This window comes from Gigantopelta aegis, chromosome 10 (genome assembly GCF_016097555.1).
Source record: "Gigantopelta aegis isolate Gae_Host chromosome 10, Gae_host_genome, whole genome shotgun sequence".
Lineage (NCBI taxonomy): Eukaryota > Metazoa > Mollusca > Gastropoda > Neomphalida > Peltospiridae > Gigantopelta > Gigantopelta aegis.
This window is the reverse complement of record NC_054708.1, coordinates 81,119,146-81,133,631: the sequence shown is the minus strand read 5'-3', so window position 1 is coordinate 81,133,631 and position 14,486 is coordinate 81,119,146. Positions and strand designations below refer to the sequence as shown.

General features: G+C 41.6%; 1 protein-coding gene across 1 annotated transcript; it reads left to right on the top strand.

Annotated features, from left to right (window-relative positions):
• Positions 1-9,530: 9,530 nt before the first annotated feature.
• LOC121383118 lies at positions 9,531-13,504 on the top strand. Its single transcript, XM_041512913.1, has one exon. The coding sequence runs from the start codon at positions 9,648-9,650 to the stop codon at positions 10,986-10,988; it is 1,341 nt and encodes a 446-aa protein (XP_041368847.1). The 5' UTR covers positions 9,531-9,647; the 3' UTR covers positions 10,989-13,504.
• Positions 13,505-14,486: the final 982 nt, after the last annotated feature.

Sequence of the window (14,486 nt, the reverse complement as noted above, 5' to 3'; positions counted from 1 at the left end):
CTCTACAATCTGAACACATTCTAAACACATATGGATGTGACCACATGGGAACACTGCAATATTGCGCTCTCTTTCAAAACAAATGGAACACAGAGTTCGGTCTTCCTGGTGCTGAGAACTCGGCAGCTGGATTCTTCCTGCATTGGCATTTGTGTTTACGGCTGTCCGTATATTTAGGTGATTTGCTTCATGTGGAATGTTTGCCTCATTTTCGTTTTCTTCATTTTCCAAAAGCTCTTGATCATTTTCATAATCTGAATAGATACTGTTACTATCCGTGTCATCTTCAGAATACAGCTCCTCAGGTTGTATTAAAAAATGTCTAATATTGTCTTCCTGATTGTACTGTAAACCAGGAAGGATATGGACTGCCGCATTATTATCTCTGTTGCCTTCATTGTTCTGGATTCTTTCTTTTCTATTCCTGTATACAGTGTCGAAATAAAGAAATCCGGCCGATAAAATGAACACCCAGCTCAAAATATTTGTATCAAAGTCACCATTTCCAAAGACTCCATGAATTATCTGTGTTACAATCCAAAAGCCAAATGAAAACAAGCCTGAACAAACGTTAAAGATGTAGGGACTAATTTTGTACAGATGTTTAACAATAAACCCAAACACGTTGCTGGCATATAAAAGCAAAACGCAAACCAGTTCCATTAGTATTTCGATAATAGCAAACAGAAAGTCTAACACGTGTGTTAGATATGGTATCAGTGTTTGTGGCATGGCGAAGGCGAGGTTTAACAACACATAGGAAAAGCACACGACAGACAAGAAAACGAAACAATAACAAACATCGACAGACATGTTGAAATGCGTAAATTATGTGCCATCCTGCCCATAACCGACCAGTGTAACTTTTATGGATCGTCATGGTAATGCATTCGTAAACAGCGCTGGAAAATCATGTTGTTGATATTATTGTTATTATTTCTTTACCCTTTATAATAGGTTTTAATAAAGTGGACGCTTCCCCGTTTCTTAGATTTGTATTTGGGTCTTTGTAACTAATAACTTCCGGGTCAAAAGACTGTATTTCGCGTTGTTTGTTTAATTTGCTACTTCCTGAACGTAATATCCGTTTGGGAGCCAGTTAACCGGTGTTTTTGTTATGATCATACCCGTGTAATATACCCCACAGTATAATATAAGCGAGCGGGATATTTAACTAGGCCTATTAGACTTACTTAATTTTTGGAACTGCCCAAAAGTGGTCAATGACACTTATTTAAAATTACATAATATTTGGCACTTATTTTTGTTTCTACTAAACCCAATTAGGAAGGAAGGAAATGTTTTATTTAACGACGCACTCGACAAACCCAATTAGGGGCCGTTCAAATATTATAACGCTATTTTTGTCAAAATGAGACGCCCTCACTCGTGTAACGCTCTGTAACGCTAGACCATTCACCCACCCACCCAATTTTTTTTTTTTTTTTAAATTACGTAACGTTTGGAACCCCCCTTCCATTAACAAACAAGTCGTGTGATGGGTGTAACTTTAACGTACTGTTTTGCAATTTGGGAAAGCGCAGATACGGATTTCAACTATTTGTAATCCTTATTGTATGTATACGTCTAGCTATAACTAACTAGGCCTACGCTAACCGAGCGTTTATTAAAAAAAAATCTAATAAAAAAAAACTGCGTTACGTAACGCTGTTTAATACACCACCCATCCACCCCTGTAACGACACATAATGTTTGGACCTACACCCACCCACCCACCCCCTCGAGCGTTACGTAATATTTTAATGGCCCCTTATTCTCTTCACCTCACCACCGACTCCTTTAGCTTAATAAGTGTATCAAGTTAAAACTCAAAGAAAAACGAAGAAAATTCAGCGTGTTACCAACAATAAGACATAAAACGTTATCTCTCAACAATACCTGTGTTATAAAATAACACAAAATGAAGTTATCTCTCCTGTAATGTTACAAAACAAAGATGGTTATTTTTAATTAGGTACACTACCAATATGCTTACTCTTGGTATGGACACCACGACTGGTATATCAAAGGCCATGACATCATGTGCTGTCCTGTCTATGGGATGGTGCATATAAAATATCCCTTGCTGTTAATCGAAAAGCCCTTGAAGTGGCGACAGCGGGTTTCCTCCCTCATTATGTGTGGTCCTTAACCATATGTCCGACGCTATATAACCATAAATAAAATGTGTTTTGTGCGTCGTTAAATACAACATTTCCTTCCTTCCTTTGTATGGGTGGTTTTCACTGTAAAACAGTTATATCATTTAAAATAAATAAAGTACAAGAAACAAATGATCAAAGTTATTTATTCATAATGACTGAATTTTGATTATACAATAAGTTTAATTGAATATCTGTGTGAATTTGGGACACACTGGAATTACTAGGACTATGTATTGTTGTGTTCACTGGGAAAGACTAATTGTATGTTTAAGTATTTGTCTTCTTTGGGCACAATGGTAAAACGATCGCTCGATGGGATCGATTCCCGTCGGTAGGCCCATTGGGCTATTTCTCGTTCCAGCCAGTGCACCACGACTGGTATATCAAAGGCCGTGGTGTGTATTACCCTGTCTGTGGGATGGTGCATATAAAAGATCCCTTGCTGCTAATCGAAGAGTATTCCATGAAGTGGCGACAGCGGGTTTCCTCTCTCAATATCTGTGTGGTCCTTAACCATAATATGTCTGACGCCATATAACCGTAAATAAAATGTGTTGAGTGCGTCATTAAATAAAACATTTCTTTCTTTAGGCACAAATGAAACCAAAGCCAAACCCTAGTATATATATAGCAATTCCGTCATCATCTAAACTGTAGGAACTATTACAGTAACAATGATGATGTTAACTAGTTTAACGTGCCCATATACCACTAGGGTTTCGAACACGCCCATCCCGAGTCCGACCTCCGATAAGATCGGTGGCCTGACTCGGGATGGAGGAGAGGGGGGGGTAGAAACTGGGCAGAATTTTGAAAATAGCAATTAGTAAAGAAGTTAACAGATACAAAAAATAAAAAGGTTACAAGCCAAAAATAAAAAAGAATTGACTGCTCGGTCGAATATTTATATAATTTGGAGCATTTTAGAAGGACAGTCCAAAATTAAATAAGAGAAAGAAGAGAGGATCGGACTATTTAATAATATTTAAAAAAAGACGTAATTTCGACATAAAATTTTGAACGCAGATCTAAAAGTTAAGTCCGATCGATATGTCCACGCGAGTGGCCTCGTTAAGGCCGTTTGGGTGCACAGCATCTACGGGGAGGTGATGTTGTTCCTCTCCTCAAAGTGAGGCACCAGTCTCCTGTAGCTGTGGGTGCTAAGGCAGTGGACCAGCTGTGGGTACTGGGCGCCGGTGACGATCTTCATGATTCTGTGGATGGTGTTGTTATCCATGTCATGGCTGAGGAATCCCTGTCGGTAAAGATCATCCCGGCGCGACGTCACTACTATAGCTTCCACTCCCCGTAGTTTGACCGTGTGGATGGCGACCTGGTGGCCATCGGGAAACGTCTTGAATTTTTATTCGTAGACCCCGCCTGGCAGTCTGTCGGGGTCCGTGACGTCTCCCACCAAGTACTTAGAGTACTGGCCTTTGATTTTTCCGCGCTGCCACTCTCCATTCACCCGAAGAGGAAGTAGAAGGCCGCGTCTTGGCTGGTTGGTCCTCCGGGGGGGGGGGGGGGGGGGTGGTCACGGCCTTCCTCTTGACAGCCCCAACATCCAGAGTCGCCATCGCTGAGTCCCCCGTGGGTGGGGGTCTCGACGCAGACGAACGACGAGCGGGAACAGGTGACGCTGGTCGCGGTGCACTGGTTGGCTGCTCCACTTCCCGCATCTGAACAGTCGGTCCGGCTGGTTGGCGAGTCGCCTCCCGTCGATCCGTCCGGTTTGGTCGTGGTGAGGGCGGCGACGCAGACGCCCCTGGCGCATGTTTCCTCTTCCTAGTTCCCTTCCTCTTGGCTGTAGCCGCGTCGCCATACACCAAGGTCACGGTTGCCCGTGACCCGGTGTACGCGACGCGGTACTCCAACAGCGATCCATAACTAGCGATCAGTCCCCCCAGTTTGGGGGGGGGGGGGGGGGGGGCGTAAGCTGAGAGCGCATGAAACCACGTCTAACTTCATCGCTGGCCAAAATGAGAGTCGATTTCTTACAGTAACAGACTTGTTTTTTTATGCAAAAAGGTAAAAAGTTAGTTTGTTTAATGAGGCGACTAGAGTGCATGGATTAATTAATGTTCAGCTGTTGTATGTCTTCAGAGGAAACCCACCACCGTACATTTTTTTTTCCATTGGCAGCAAGCGATTGTTTTTATATACACTATCGTATAGATACATACTACAGCTTTTAATATACCCAGTCACGGGACACTGGTCTTGATGGGGAAAACCTAAGAATCGGAGAATGGATCCAACGGGTGGATTCGATCCTTTCTCCCATGCGTCCCACGCGAGTGTTCTACCAAATGAACTGCCCCTAAACTTTAAAAAAAAAATAATAATAATAATAATAATAAATATATATATATATATATATATATATATATATATATATATATATATATATATATATATATATACTCTTCAAAAAAAGAAACGCAAAAGGGTACAAATGGGTTATAACTCCGATTTTATGTTTCCTACCGGTTCATGCTTTGTGAATATAAGGTCATTGCATGTCCCAAACACATTCCCACGGTTACATTCGATAAAACGCAGCTACTGTACAATAAAGTTCCAAAATGTGAATATTCGCAAAAACGCAGCCACGTGCAAACCATGTCACCACTGCACGTGCGTTGTCTGCACGTGCAACATGAACACCGACAGTATAAAAGTGCAGGGTGTTCGCTTGCCTGGCCTCTGTATCTGGCCGACAGTTGACAATCCAGGACATGCCACGTCTCAGTGAACCGCAGAGAAACAATGCCATCGGCCGACTAGACGCAGGCGAATCCAGAACGGCCGTTGCCAGGGCATTCCATGTGTCCCCAAGCACCATCTCCAGACTGTGGGACCGTTACCAGCAACATGGATCAACACGTGACCTCCCTAGATCCGGTCGACCACGGGTCACTACCCCCGGGCAGGACCGCTACATCCGGGTACGCCACCTTCGGGAACGATTGACTACTGCCACCTCCACAGCCGCAGCAATACCAGGTTTGCGCAGGATATCCGACCAGACCGTACGGAACCGCCTACGTGAGGTAGGAATTCGTGCCAGACGTCCAGTTCGAGGTGTCATCTTAACACCACAACACCGTCGACTCCGACTGCAGTGGTGCCAGATTCATCGACAATGGCCTCAACTGCGATGGAGACAGGTGTGGTTCAGTGACGAGTCCCGATTTCTGCTCCGACGTCATGATGGAAGATGTCGCGTGTATAGGCGTCGTGGTGAACGTTATGCGGCAAACTGCGTGCAGGAAGTGGACAGATTCGGCGGGGGTAGTGTCATGGTGTGGGCAGCCATCTCACACACTGGCAGAACTGACCTGGTCCACGTGCAGGGAAACCTGAATGCACAGGGCTACATTGACCAGATCCTCCGGCCACACATCGTTCCAGTTATGGCCAACGCCAACGCAGTGTTCCAACATGACAACGCCAGGCCTCACACAGCACGTCTCACAACGGCTTTCCTACAGAACAACAACATTAATGTCCTTCCTTGGCCATCGATATCACCGGATTTGAACCCAATTGAGCATCTATGGGACGAGTTGGACCGACGCCTCCGACAGCGACAACCACAGCCCCAGACCCTGCCCGAGCTGGCAGCAGCCTTGCAGGCCGAGTGGGCCACCATCCCCCGGGACGTCATCCGTACTCTGGTTGCTTCAATGGGCAGGCGGTGCCAGGCAGTTGTCAACACACGCGGAGGCCACACCCGGTATTGACTCCAGATGACCTTGACCTTGGTGGTGTGTCCTATCACTTACTCACAATGGACTAGAGTGAATTGTGAACAATCCTCCAACATTTGGTAATTATCGGACTCACCATTCAATAATTAAATCAATTCTCCAAATGTTACGACAATGTGGTTTTGCGTTTCTTCTTTTGAAGAGTATATATATATATACTCTTCAAAAGAAGAAACGCAAAACCACATTGTCGTAACATTTGGAGAATTGATTTAATTATTGAATGGTGAGTCCGATAATTACCAAATGTTGGAGGATTGTTCACAATTCACTCTAGTCCATTGTGAGTAAGTGATAGGACACACCACCAAGGTCAAGGTCATCTGGAGTCAATACCGGGTGTGGCCTCCGCGTGTGTTGACAACTGCCTGGCACCGCCTGCCCATTGAAGCAACCAGAGTACGGATGACGTCCCGGGGGATGGTGGCCCACTCGGCCTGCAAGGCTGCTGCCAGCTCGGGCAGGGTCTGGGGCTGTGGTTGTCGCTGTCGGAGGCGTCGGTCCAACTCGTCCCATAGATGCTCAATTGGGTTCAAATCCGGTGATATCGATGGCCAAGGAAGGACATTAATGTTGTTGTTCTGTAGGAAAGCCGTTGTGAGACGTGCTGTGTGAGGCCTGGCGTTGTCATGTTGGAACACTGCGTTGGCGTTGGCCATAACTGGAACGATGTGTGGCCGGAGGATCTGGTCAATGTAGCCCTGTGCATTCAGGTTGCCCTGCACGTGGACCAGGTCAGTTCTGCCAGTGTGTGAGATGGCTGCCCACACCATGACACTACCCCCGCCGAATCTGTCCACTTCCTGCACGCAGTTTGCCGCACAACGTTCACCACGTCGCGTGTATCTTCCATCATGACGTCGGAGCAGAAATCGGGACTCGTCACTGAACCACACCCGTCTCCATCGCAGTTGAGGCCATTGTCGATGAATCTGGCAGTCGACGGTGTTGTGGTGTTAAGATGACACCTCGAACTGGACGTCTGGCACGAATTCCTACCTCACGTAGGCGGTTCCGTACGGTCTGGTCGGATATCCTGCGCAAACCTGGTATTGCTGCGGCTGTGGAGGTAGCAGTAGTCAATCGTTCCCGAAGGTGGCGTACCTGGATGTAGCGGTCCTGCCCGGGGGTAGTGACCCGTGATCGACCGGATCTAGGGAGGTCACGTGTTGATCCATGTTGCTGGTAACGGTCCCACAGTCTGGAGATGGTGCTTGGGGACACATGGAATGCCCTGGCAACGGCCGTTCTGGATTCGCCTGCGTCTAGTCGGCCGATGGCATTGTTTCTCTGCGGTTCACTGAGACGTGGCATGTCCTGGATTGTCAACTGTCGGCCAGATACAGAGGCCAGGCAAGCGAACACCCTGCACTTTTATACTGTCGGTGTTCATGTTGCACGTGCAGACAACGCACGTGCAGTGGTGACATGGTTTGCACGTGGCTGCGTTTTTGCGAATATTCACATTTTGAAACTTTATTTTACAGTAGCTGCGTTTTATCGAATGTAACCGTGGGAATGTGTTTGGGACATGCAATGACCTTATATTCACAAAGCATGAACCGGTAGGAAACATAAAATCGGAGTTATAACCCATTTGTACCCTTTTGCGTTTCTTTTTTTGAAGAGTATATATATATTTGTTTTTTTTTTTTATTGTTTTTTTTTTTTTTCTATTCTAGATTATTAAATATTAATATACCTGATGTCGGTTCTTTTAGTTTTAAACATATGTATGACTCTCAGATTCTCTATTTTTTTAACCACTCGTTTTGTCAGCGACCATAAAAATTATTTAAGTTAAAGTAAGTTTTTATTTGTTCAGCATCAGACATAGTCTTGGCACAATGCTTAACAGAACCTAGGCAATATTCTTGTCAATGCTTTGAACTAGTCCTTGTCCTCAATATCATTCACAACCATGCTTAAGGTAAAGTTCAGAAGAACTTTCTGGTCCATATTCTCAATCTCGAAGTTAATAACATCTCGAACAAGGTCGTTGGCAACACCCTGGATATCATCTTGGTAACAACCTTTAATAGCTTCCTTGGTCACGCCCTGAACAACGTCATGAGCAGTATCATGGGAATTCTTCACAACACTGACCTCTGCAGCGCGTTCAACACTGTTCTTACACACGTCCTGAGAAGTGCAGTCAGCACTACTCCCAAAACCGCAACGAGCCACGCAATGTGCCATATCTTGTAAAACGTCCTGAGAAACCTCTTCATCACGTTTTTGTTCATCACATTGCTGTTTTGTCTTTGATTTACCTCTTTACAAATAGACAAAAAAACTACTGATATGACAACAATCGGTGTATATGTTAGTTACCAGTTGTAAGGATTCCTCGACTAAAATGTTTTATCAACCAAACCAAACCAAGATTGAAACGATAATTATAATCACTAAAACGTATACAGCAGACGAAAACCATATACTGAACTCTTATAAACAGATACAACTAGAAGGTGAATGATTTACAGAAGTGTTTCGAGCAACTCGTAAATACACGGCATAAATAAACGATATCGACGTGTGAATTATAACCGTGAACGTGACTCAATACTGACAATAGCAAATAACCCAGAAGAATAGCGATACTACTTTTCATGTCTTTTGTCGTTTTTTTTTTTTTTTTTTTTTTTTCGTTTTTTGTCTTATTTCTTTTCTTCTTTTGTTTTCCGTTATACCAAAATTAAATGAACTTTTTGGTTTCTTGTTGTTTTGTATGTCATTCGTATTTCGTACTTCTTTAATTTAATTTGTGTGTCAGTAGACCGTCTTTCGGGTTGTTATTTGTTCCCTTAATATTAAATAATTATATTCATGCGTAATATCCGCTTTGGGTGTATTTTATGGGTTACTTTCCTTGGCGCACCTGTGGAGAGGTGGTTGTAACTTGAGATGACCGGGGGTCGAAGACCCTGCTCAAAACGAAGTTAATTTTTTTTTTTTTTTTTCAGTACATTTTTCGGGAAAACCGACCCTAACGCCACAAAACCCTTAATTCGCTCGTTAGTCTGAAACACACACACCCTGCATAAATTTTTTCACGCGTGCCTTTTTTAAAATTTGATTTTAATATTTTAAATTCGTCCACCATCTATGAAATTACTATATATAAACTAACTAAATAAATAATTTAAAAGAGTGAACAGGAATTTTAGTAGGCGCGGAGGTCTAGACTGGCGAGGGACTTTATTTTTATAGGGGTAGGGAAGTGAGTGGGATGGTGGCTCGCCCCGGAAAATATATTGAAAAAAAAATTAAAGGAGAGGGTTCAATCCCCAAACCCCTGCAATCGCGCCTTTTGTTTTATAGATGATCAGTATTAATTTAATATGTTTGTGTTTTGATAATATATACATGTATGCCCATTTGAGGGTACAGACAGCAGACTGGTAATTAAATATTTAGACATTATACCGAATAGTTTAAACTGAGCATCTTATAATTTAGTCAAATTAAGTTAAATGCTATCCACGACTTCAGTCAATTCTATAGACTGTCACAGTATTGGAGGAAAATAAACAATAAGAAAAATGCTACACATTTTGACACGGGGAAAAAATTCACCGTTACACCTGAATGAAAGCGTCGTCTTCCCCGAATCTTATTTATAGATTTTTGGTTTTAATCCTTAACTGAAAAAAACAAAACATTTGCAATTTATGGCTTTGGTGGACGTCAATACCGAGAGGTATGGATGTTTGCCAAAGGCAGGAATACGACAGGTATTATGGTTGACGTGTTTGTAATCGCGAATATTGGCAGAGACGGGTTTCATCTCGTGTTGAATGTTTTCAGAACTATCGCTATGTACATCACCACCGTCAGAGATGCCATCAGTTTCATCATAGACACCAACTACAAGATAGTATCACAGATTTTCTACCATGTTTCTTCCTTCTGTTGTGTTATTTTTGGAATGGCAAATATGATGTATACATTTGTCGTTCATATGTTACAAAGCTGGTATGAATTCCTGTACGAATTTGTGGCCTGCTTATATGCTATCGTTTTGTTTATTTGGAAACTTTTGGTGCTGGTATATAAAATATTGTGTTTTATTTTCACTGGAGCAGAGACTGTTGTTATGTGTGTACTGACTGGTAGTTACACGACACTAACCACACTAAAACAGTCGGCATTAGACATTGTCAACAGTTGTTATGTGATATGTAGCAGTGGAGTTGAAATATTACAGGAATTGGTAAATGCAGTTGTTGGAGGATTTTTCATTATTGGAAATGTGGCTGTTGGCATCGTGAAAGCTGTGTGGTGGAGCCTGGGTTTCACATTTGCATCGGTGCTAACTTTATTATGTACTTGCTACCAACATATTTATAACATTTGGAACACAGTTGTGTCAGCTGCTACCAATGTGTTCACTGTATCGCAGGAGGTGTATTTGGGAGTGATCATTTGTTGTTTAATTTATCTTGCCATTTCGAACTTGATTTCTTTCATCAGGTCAAAGGGAATTAATATTAGACAGCTGTGGACGAGATCCAGTCCTCGGGTCCGTAGACCCCGATACGACTTTGATACAGGTTTTGAAAGTGATGCGGAAATCATAGATAACGAGAATGTTGATGAAGAGGACGATGATCAGAGTGACAGGAGTGACTCAGTGTCAGACAGCTCTGTTGCCAATGATAGCGAAGATGATGTCAGTGGTGATGATGATGAAAGTGATGGATCAGTAAACTCGCAGACATTTTCATCGGAAAGTGATCAGGAAATTGAAATAAGTCTTCCCGAACCTTCCACTCTAAGATATCCTCTACGAAGTCGGTCATCGACACCATCAAGGTTGAAGAACCTATCCTGCGAGGAATTTGTGTACGAAATAGAAAAGGAAAAAGACAAAAGAAAGTGTGTTGTGTGTCAAGATCAGAATAAGTGTGTGCTTATTTTACCTTGTCGACACATGTGTCTATGTGTTGACTGTGCCAACCACATTGTTAGAGCTAGGTATGCTGTGAGGAGGGTGTGTCCACTTTGCAGACAACAGATTGAGAAAGTCATGAATGTTTATGTGTGATCCATCTTCATTTTGTATATATAACTATCATCGGTAGCATAAATATATGTGTACAGTACATATACATGCACCAACCATAATGTCAACTAGGCATAGGTACCCAGTATGGATGGTGTAATCACAGCACAGTGAGAATGTACATTATTGAGGCATAAAACATGTTGACTTCATTGTTACATTTATCTTGTACAAGTGATCTTCCTATTTGATTTTTGATTATAAAATGCCATAATTATTAAATGTTAACTGTTATACTTTGCATAGTTCAAAAAATTTATGTCAGTATTTTGGGGATTAGGTTTGTTTTAAAGTGTTTGAAAACCCCCCAGATATTGAACAGTTATTAACAGGTAAAATCAGGGATTGACAAATCCACTAGCCCTTGGTCCCGGCTAGTGAATATTTGGTCTGGGCTAGTGGAAATTATCAACTAAAAATTTAATACATAGGATAGGGTACTAACCAGAGCTATTGTGAGGGCTATCGACTTTCTCAAACATTTGTCCTGGTGAGAATGGCCATAAGCGTATGAGATGGGGTGTGGGGGAGGGGGACCTAATGCTGGAGCAAACCTCATATTTGGGCAAAATGTGTTAACCTGATACCTTTTTACAATGTATTTCCATAATTCTACCCTCAAAATTAGCTGTAATCCATGTAAAAATGCAGAGTGATTCGTTTGCAACACAGAGTTGTTTGGTAGTAATGCTAATATGAATAATTGTTGTTATCCAGATTCAGGGATTTTTGTTTAATTTGGGCAAAAACCAGCCTGCCCTCCCCCCACCCTAAAAATAGGGAGCCTGTATGCCTGTGATCTATATTTGATTCCGACATTTTTTTTTAATTTGGGCAAAAGCCAGTCTGCCCCCCTCCCCCCCCCGAAATGGGAGCCTGTACACCTAGGAGAATGATAACAGGTGTATAGTCTTTATAATTCAAATCCTTCTTATGTTCATATAATTCTAACCATTTGTGTAACTGAAAGTTGAAAGTTGATCGGTTAGTGAAAATCGATTACCTGTATAACCTGTATTTGAATTATGTCAAACCCTGTTTGTCATTTTACATGTTTCAGTTGAAGCCAGTCAAGGATGACTGTACATGTCATTGTACCTCTCTGGATGGGTCATGGATTGTGCCAAGAACATGTATTTTAGCTGTTTTATATTAACATGTTAATACAGTGTTACAAAGTAAAGCTTACATGTATTTGGGTTGTATACATTTATGTACTCTGCTTTATTCCATACATGTATATACAATTATGGAGCCTCCCCCACCCCCATGTGTGCAACACATAAATTAATAATTGTTTTAATATGGACAGGCAAATGACAAACCTAACCAAATAACTTGAGGCTTCTAGCAGACATATGTGTAGAAACTAAGTTTTCATCCTTTAGTACATCCAACCTGTTATTTCTGGGATATGTACTAAATATGCAACCCAGGCCTCCGAGAATTGAAAATCTGTGACACCCATTTATCGGTTACGCAGAAATAAATCCAGGTAACCCATTTCATTTTTGCGTAACCCGTTATATCCTAGTAAATGGTGCTCCAAATTTTGCACAAACAAAAAATGTTATGCAAATTGGATTTACGCAAAATATATTTGTGCAAGCAACACGCAAACAAAATGATTGCTCTCGCAATTTTCAGAGGCCTGCTGTTCAACTTGGTTTGACACAACTCCCAACTTCCCAAGTGATGACAAAAACGTGATGCATACAGGGTTCATGTTCATGTTCATGTTCATGAAGTGGGTCGAAGGGCTTTTGAGTTCTTTGCTTATTCTTGTATTAGCATGTACTTTTGCCTATAACCACATTATTATTATTGAATCTGGTATACTTGGTGTAGTTAATATTGAATCTGGTATACTTGGGTGTAGTTTAATTTATCAGAAATTTGTAATTAGTGCAAATAGTCAAGTACAGTAGCTTTTACAAGTTATACTACCACCTCCAACCACAGTACGGCATGATACTCAAGTGTTAAACTTAATATCAGAATTTGTTGCCCCAAATAAGCAACAACAACAAACAAACAAAAAAGAAGAAAAAAAGGGGGGAGAAAAAACTCCGAAAGGTGACCAGCATGTCAGAACCCCATAATGCATTGTCACGTTTATACATGTATTTCTCTAACAAAACCAGCAGGAAATGCTTCTCCCTTTTATATTATTTAGACACCTGATGTTGGCATACATACACATATTAAAATATCTCATGACAAGGGTTTAAAAATAATGCTGGTGTTCCTGGGGAGGAAGCGGGAAGGAATTTACGAGGATGCACGTCTCTTATTTGGAAAATGGTGAAGAGCGAGAGCTGTTGTTTTATTTCCTTTTTTCATATTTTGTTACTTATTACTACCACAAATATTTTCAGGTTTTATCATTAAATCACATTGTACACGTAATTCTGCCTTGTCTATTATTTGCAGCTTATTTTTGTAAAGAATAAATAAGTTTTGTGTGCTTCAACATGCCACACAACAATATAATTTGATGTGGGTTTTTTTTTTGTCTTCTCAACAGGCCTGATGTGCAGTGGGTCACAGGATAGTATTGTGCCCCGTTACACCCAATGCCCCTTATCTGGTAGACACGGGCAGTAGTACGTACAACACTGTATGGGAAAGTGCACACAAAATGTCTCGCTTGTTTTTGGTAGCACAATATAGTACTACTGTAACCTATGTTACACCTGCAAACTGCAACTGCCACACTTCACCAATGGGAGTATACAATAGCGTTATATTTATATTTAGGCTTTATCAACACCTACTACTGATTTAGATCTGTCTTTTGGTGAGCAGGTAGTTATGTAATTAACTGTCGCTTCAGGTGCTATTCAGAGGGCATACCACCAAGACCCACTTTCCATTAATGTGATTGATATAATGCAAATACACTACAGTCAGTACCGTCTCATGTACATGTCCCCATATACTGAAGAACGGTTGATGAGCCATTTTGTTTTCATGTAGTATACAGTATATATTTACACTTGGGAGACATCAAATTTTAGAAGGTAATCTGCTTGAGAAAATGCACTTATGGAAAACGAGCCTAAATGAAATCCCATAAACTATAGAAATGTAGCTAACACCACTAAACGCTGCATTTCAATTGACAAGGAAGGAAGGAAAGGTTTTATTTAACGACGCACTAAACACATTTTATTTACGGTTATATGGCGTCGGACATATGGTTAAATACCAGATATTGAGGAAGGAAACCCGCGGTCGGCACTTCATGGGCCATTCTTTTTTATTAGCAGCAAGGGATCTTTTATATGCACCATCCCATAGACAGGATAGCACATACCACAGCCTTTGATGTACCAGTCGTGGTGCACTGGCTGGAATGAGAAATAGGCCCAATGACTGGGATGGATCCCAAACCGACCGCGCATTCAATTGACAAAGGCACCACAGTAACCCATACATTCATACAAAGGATCTTTCATATACTTTCCCACAGCCTTC

What these genes read in the sequence shown, in the direction of transcription:
- LOC121383118 (XM_041512913.1), top strand. Translation starts at nt 9,648, where the DNA reads ATGTTTGCCAAAGGCAGGAATACGACAGGTATTATGGTTGACGTGTTT.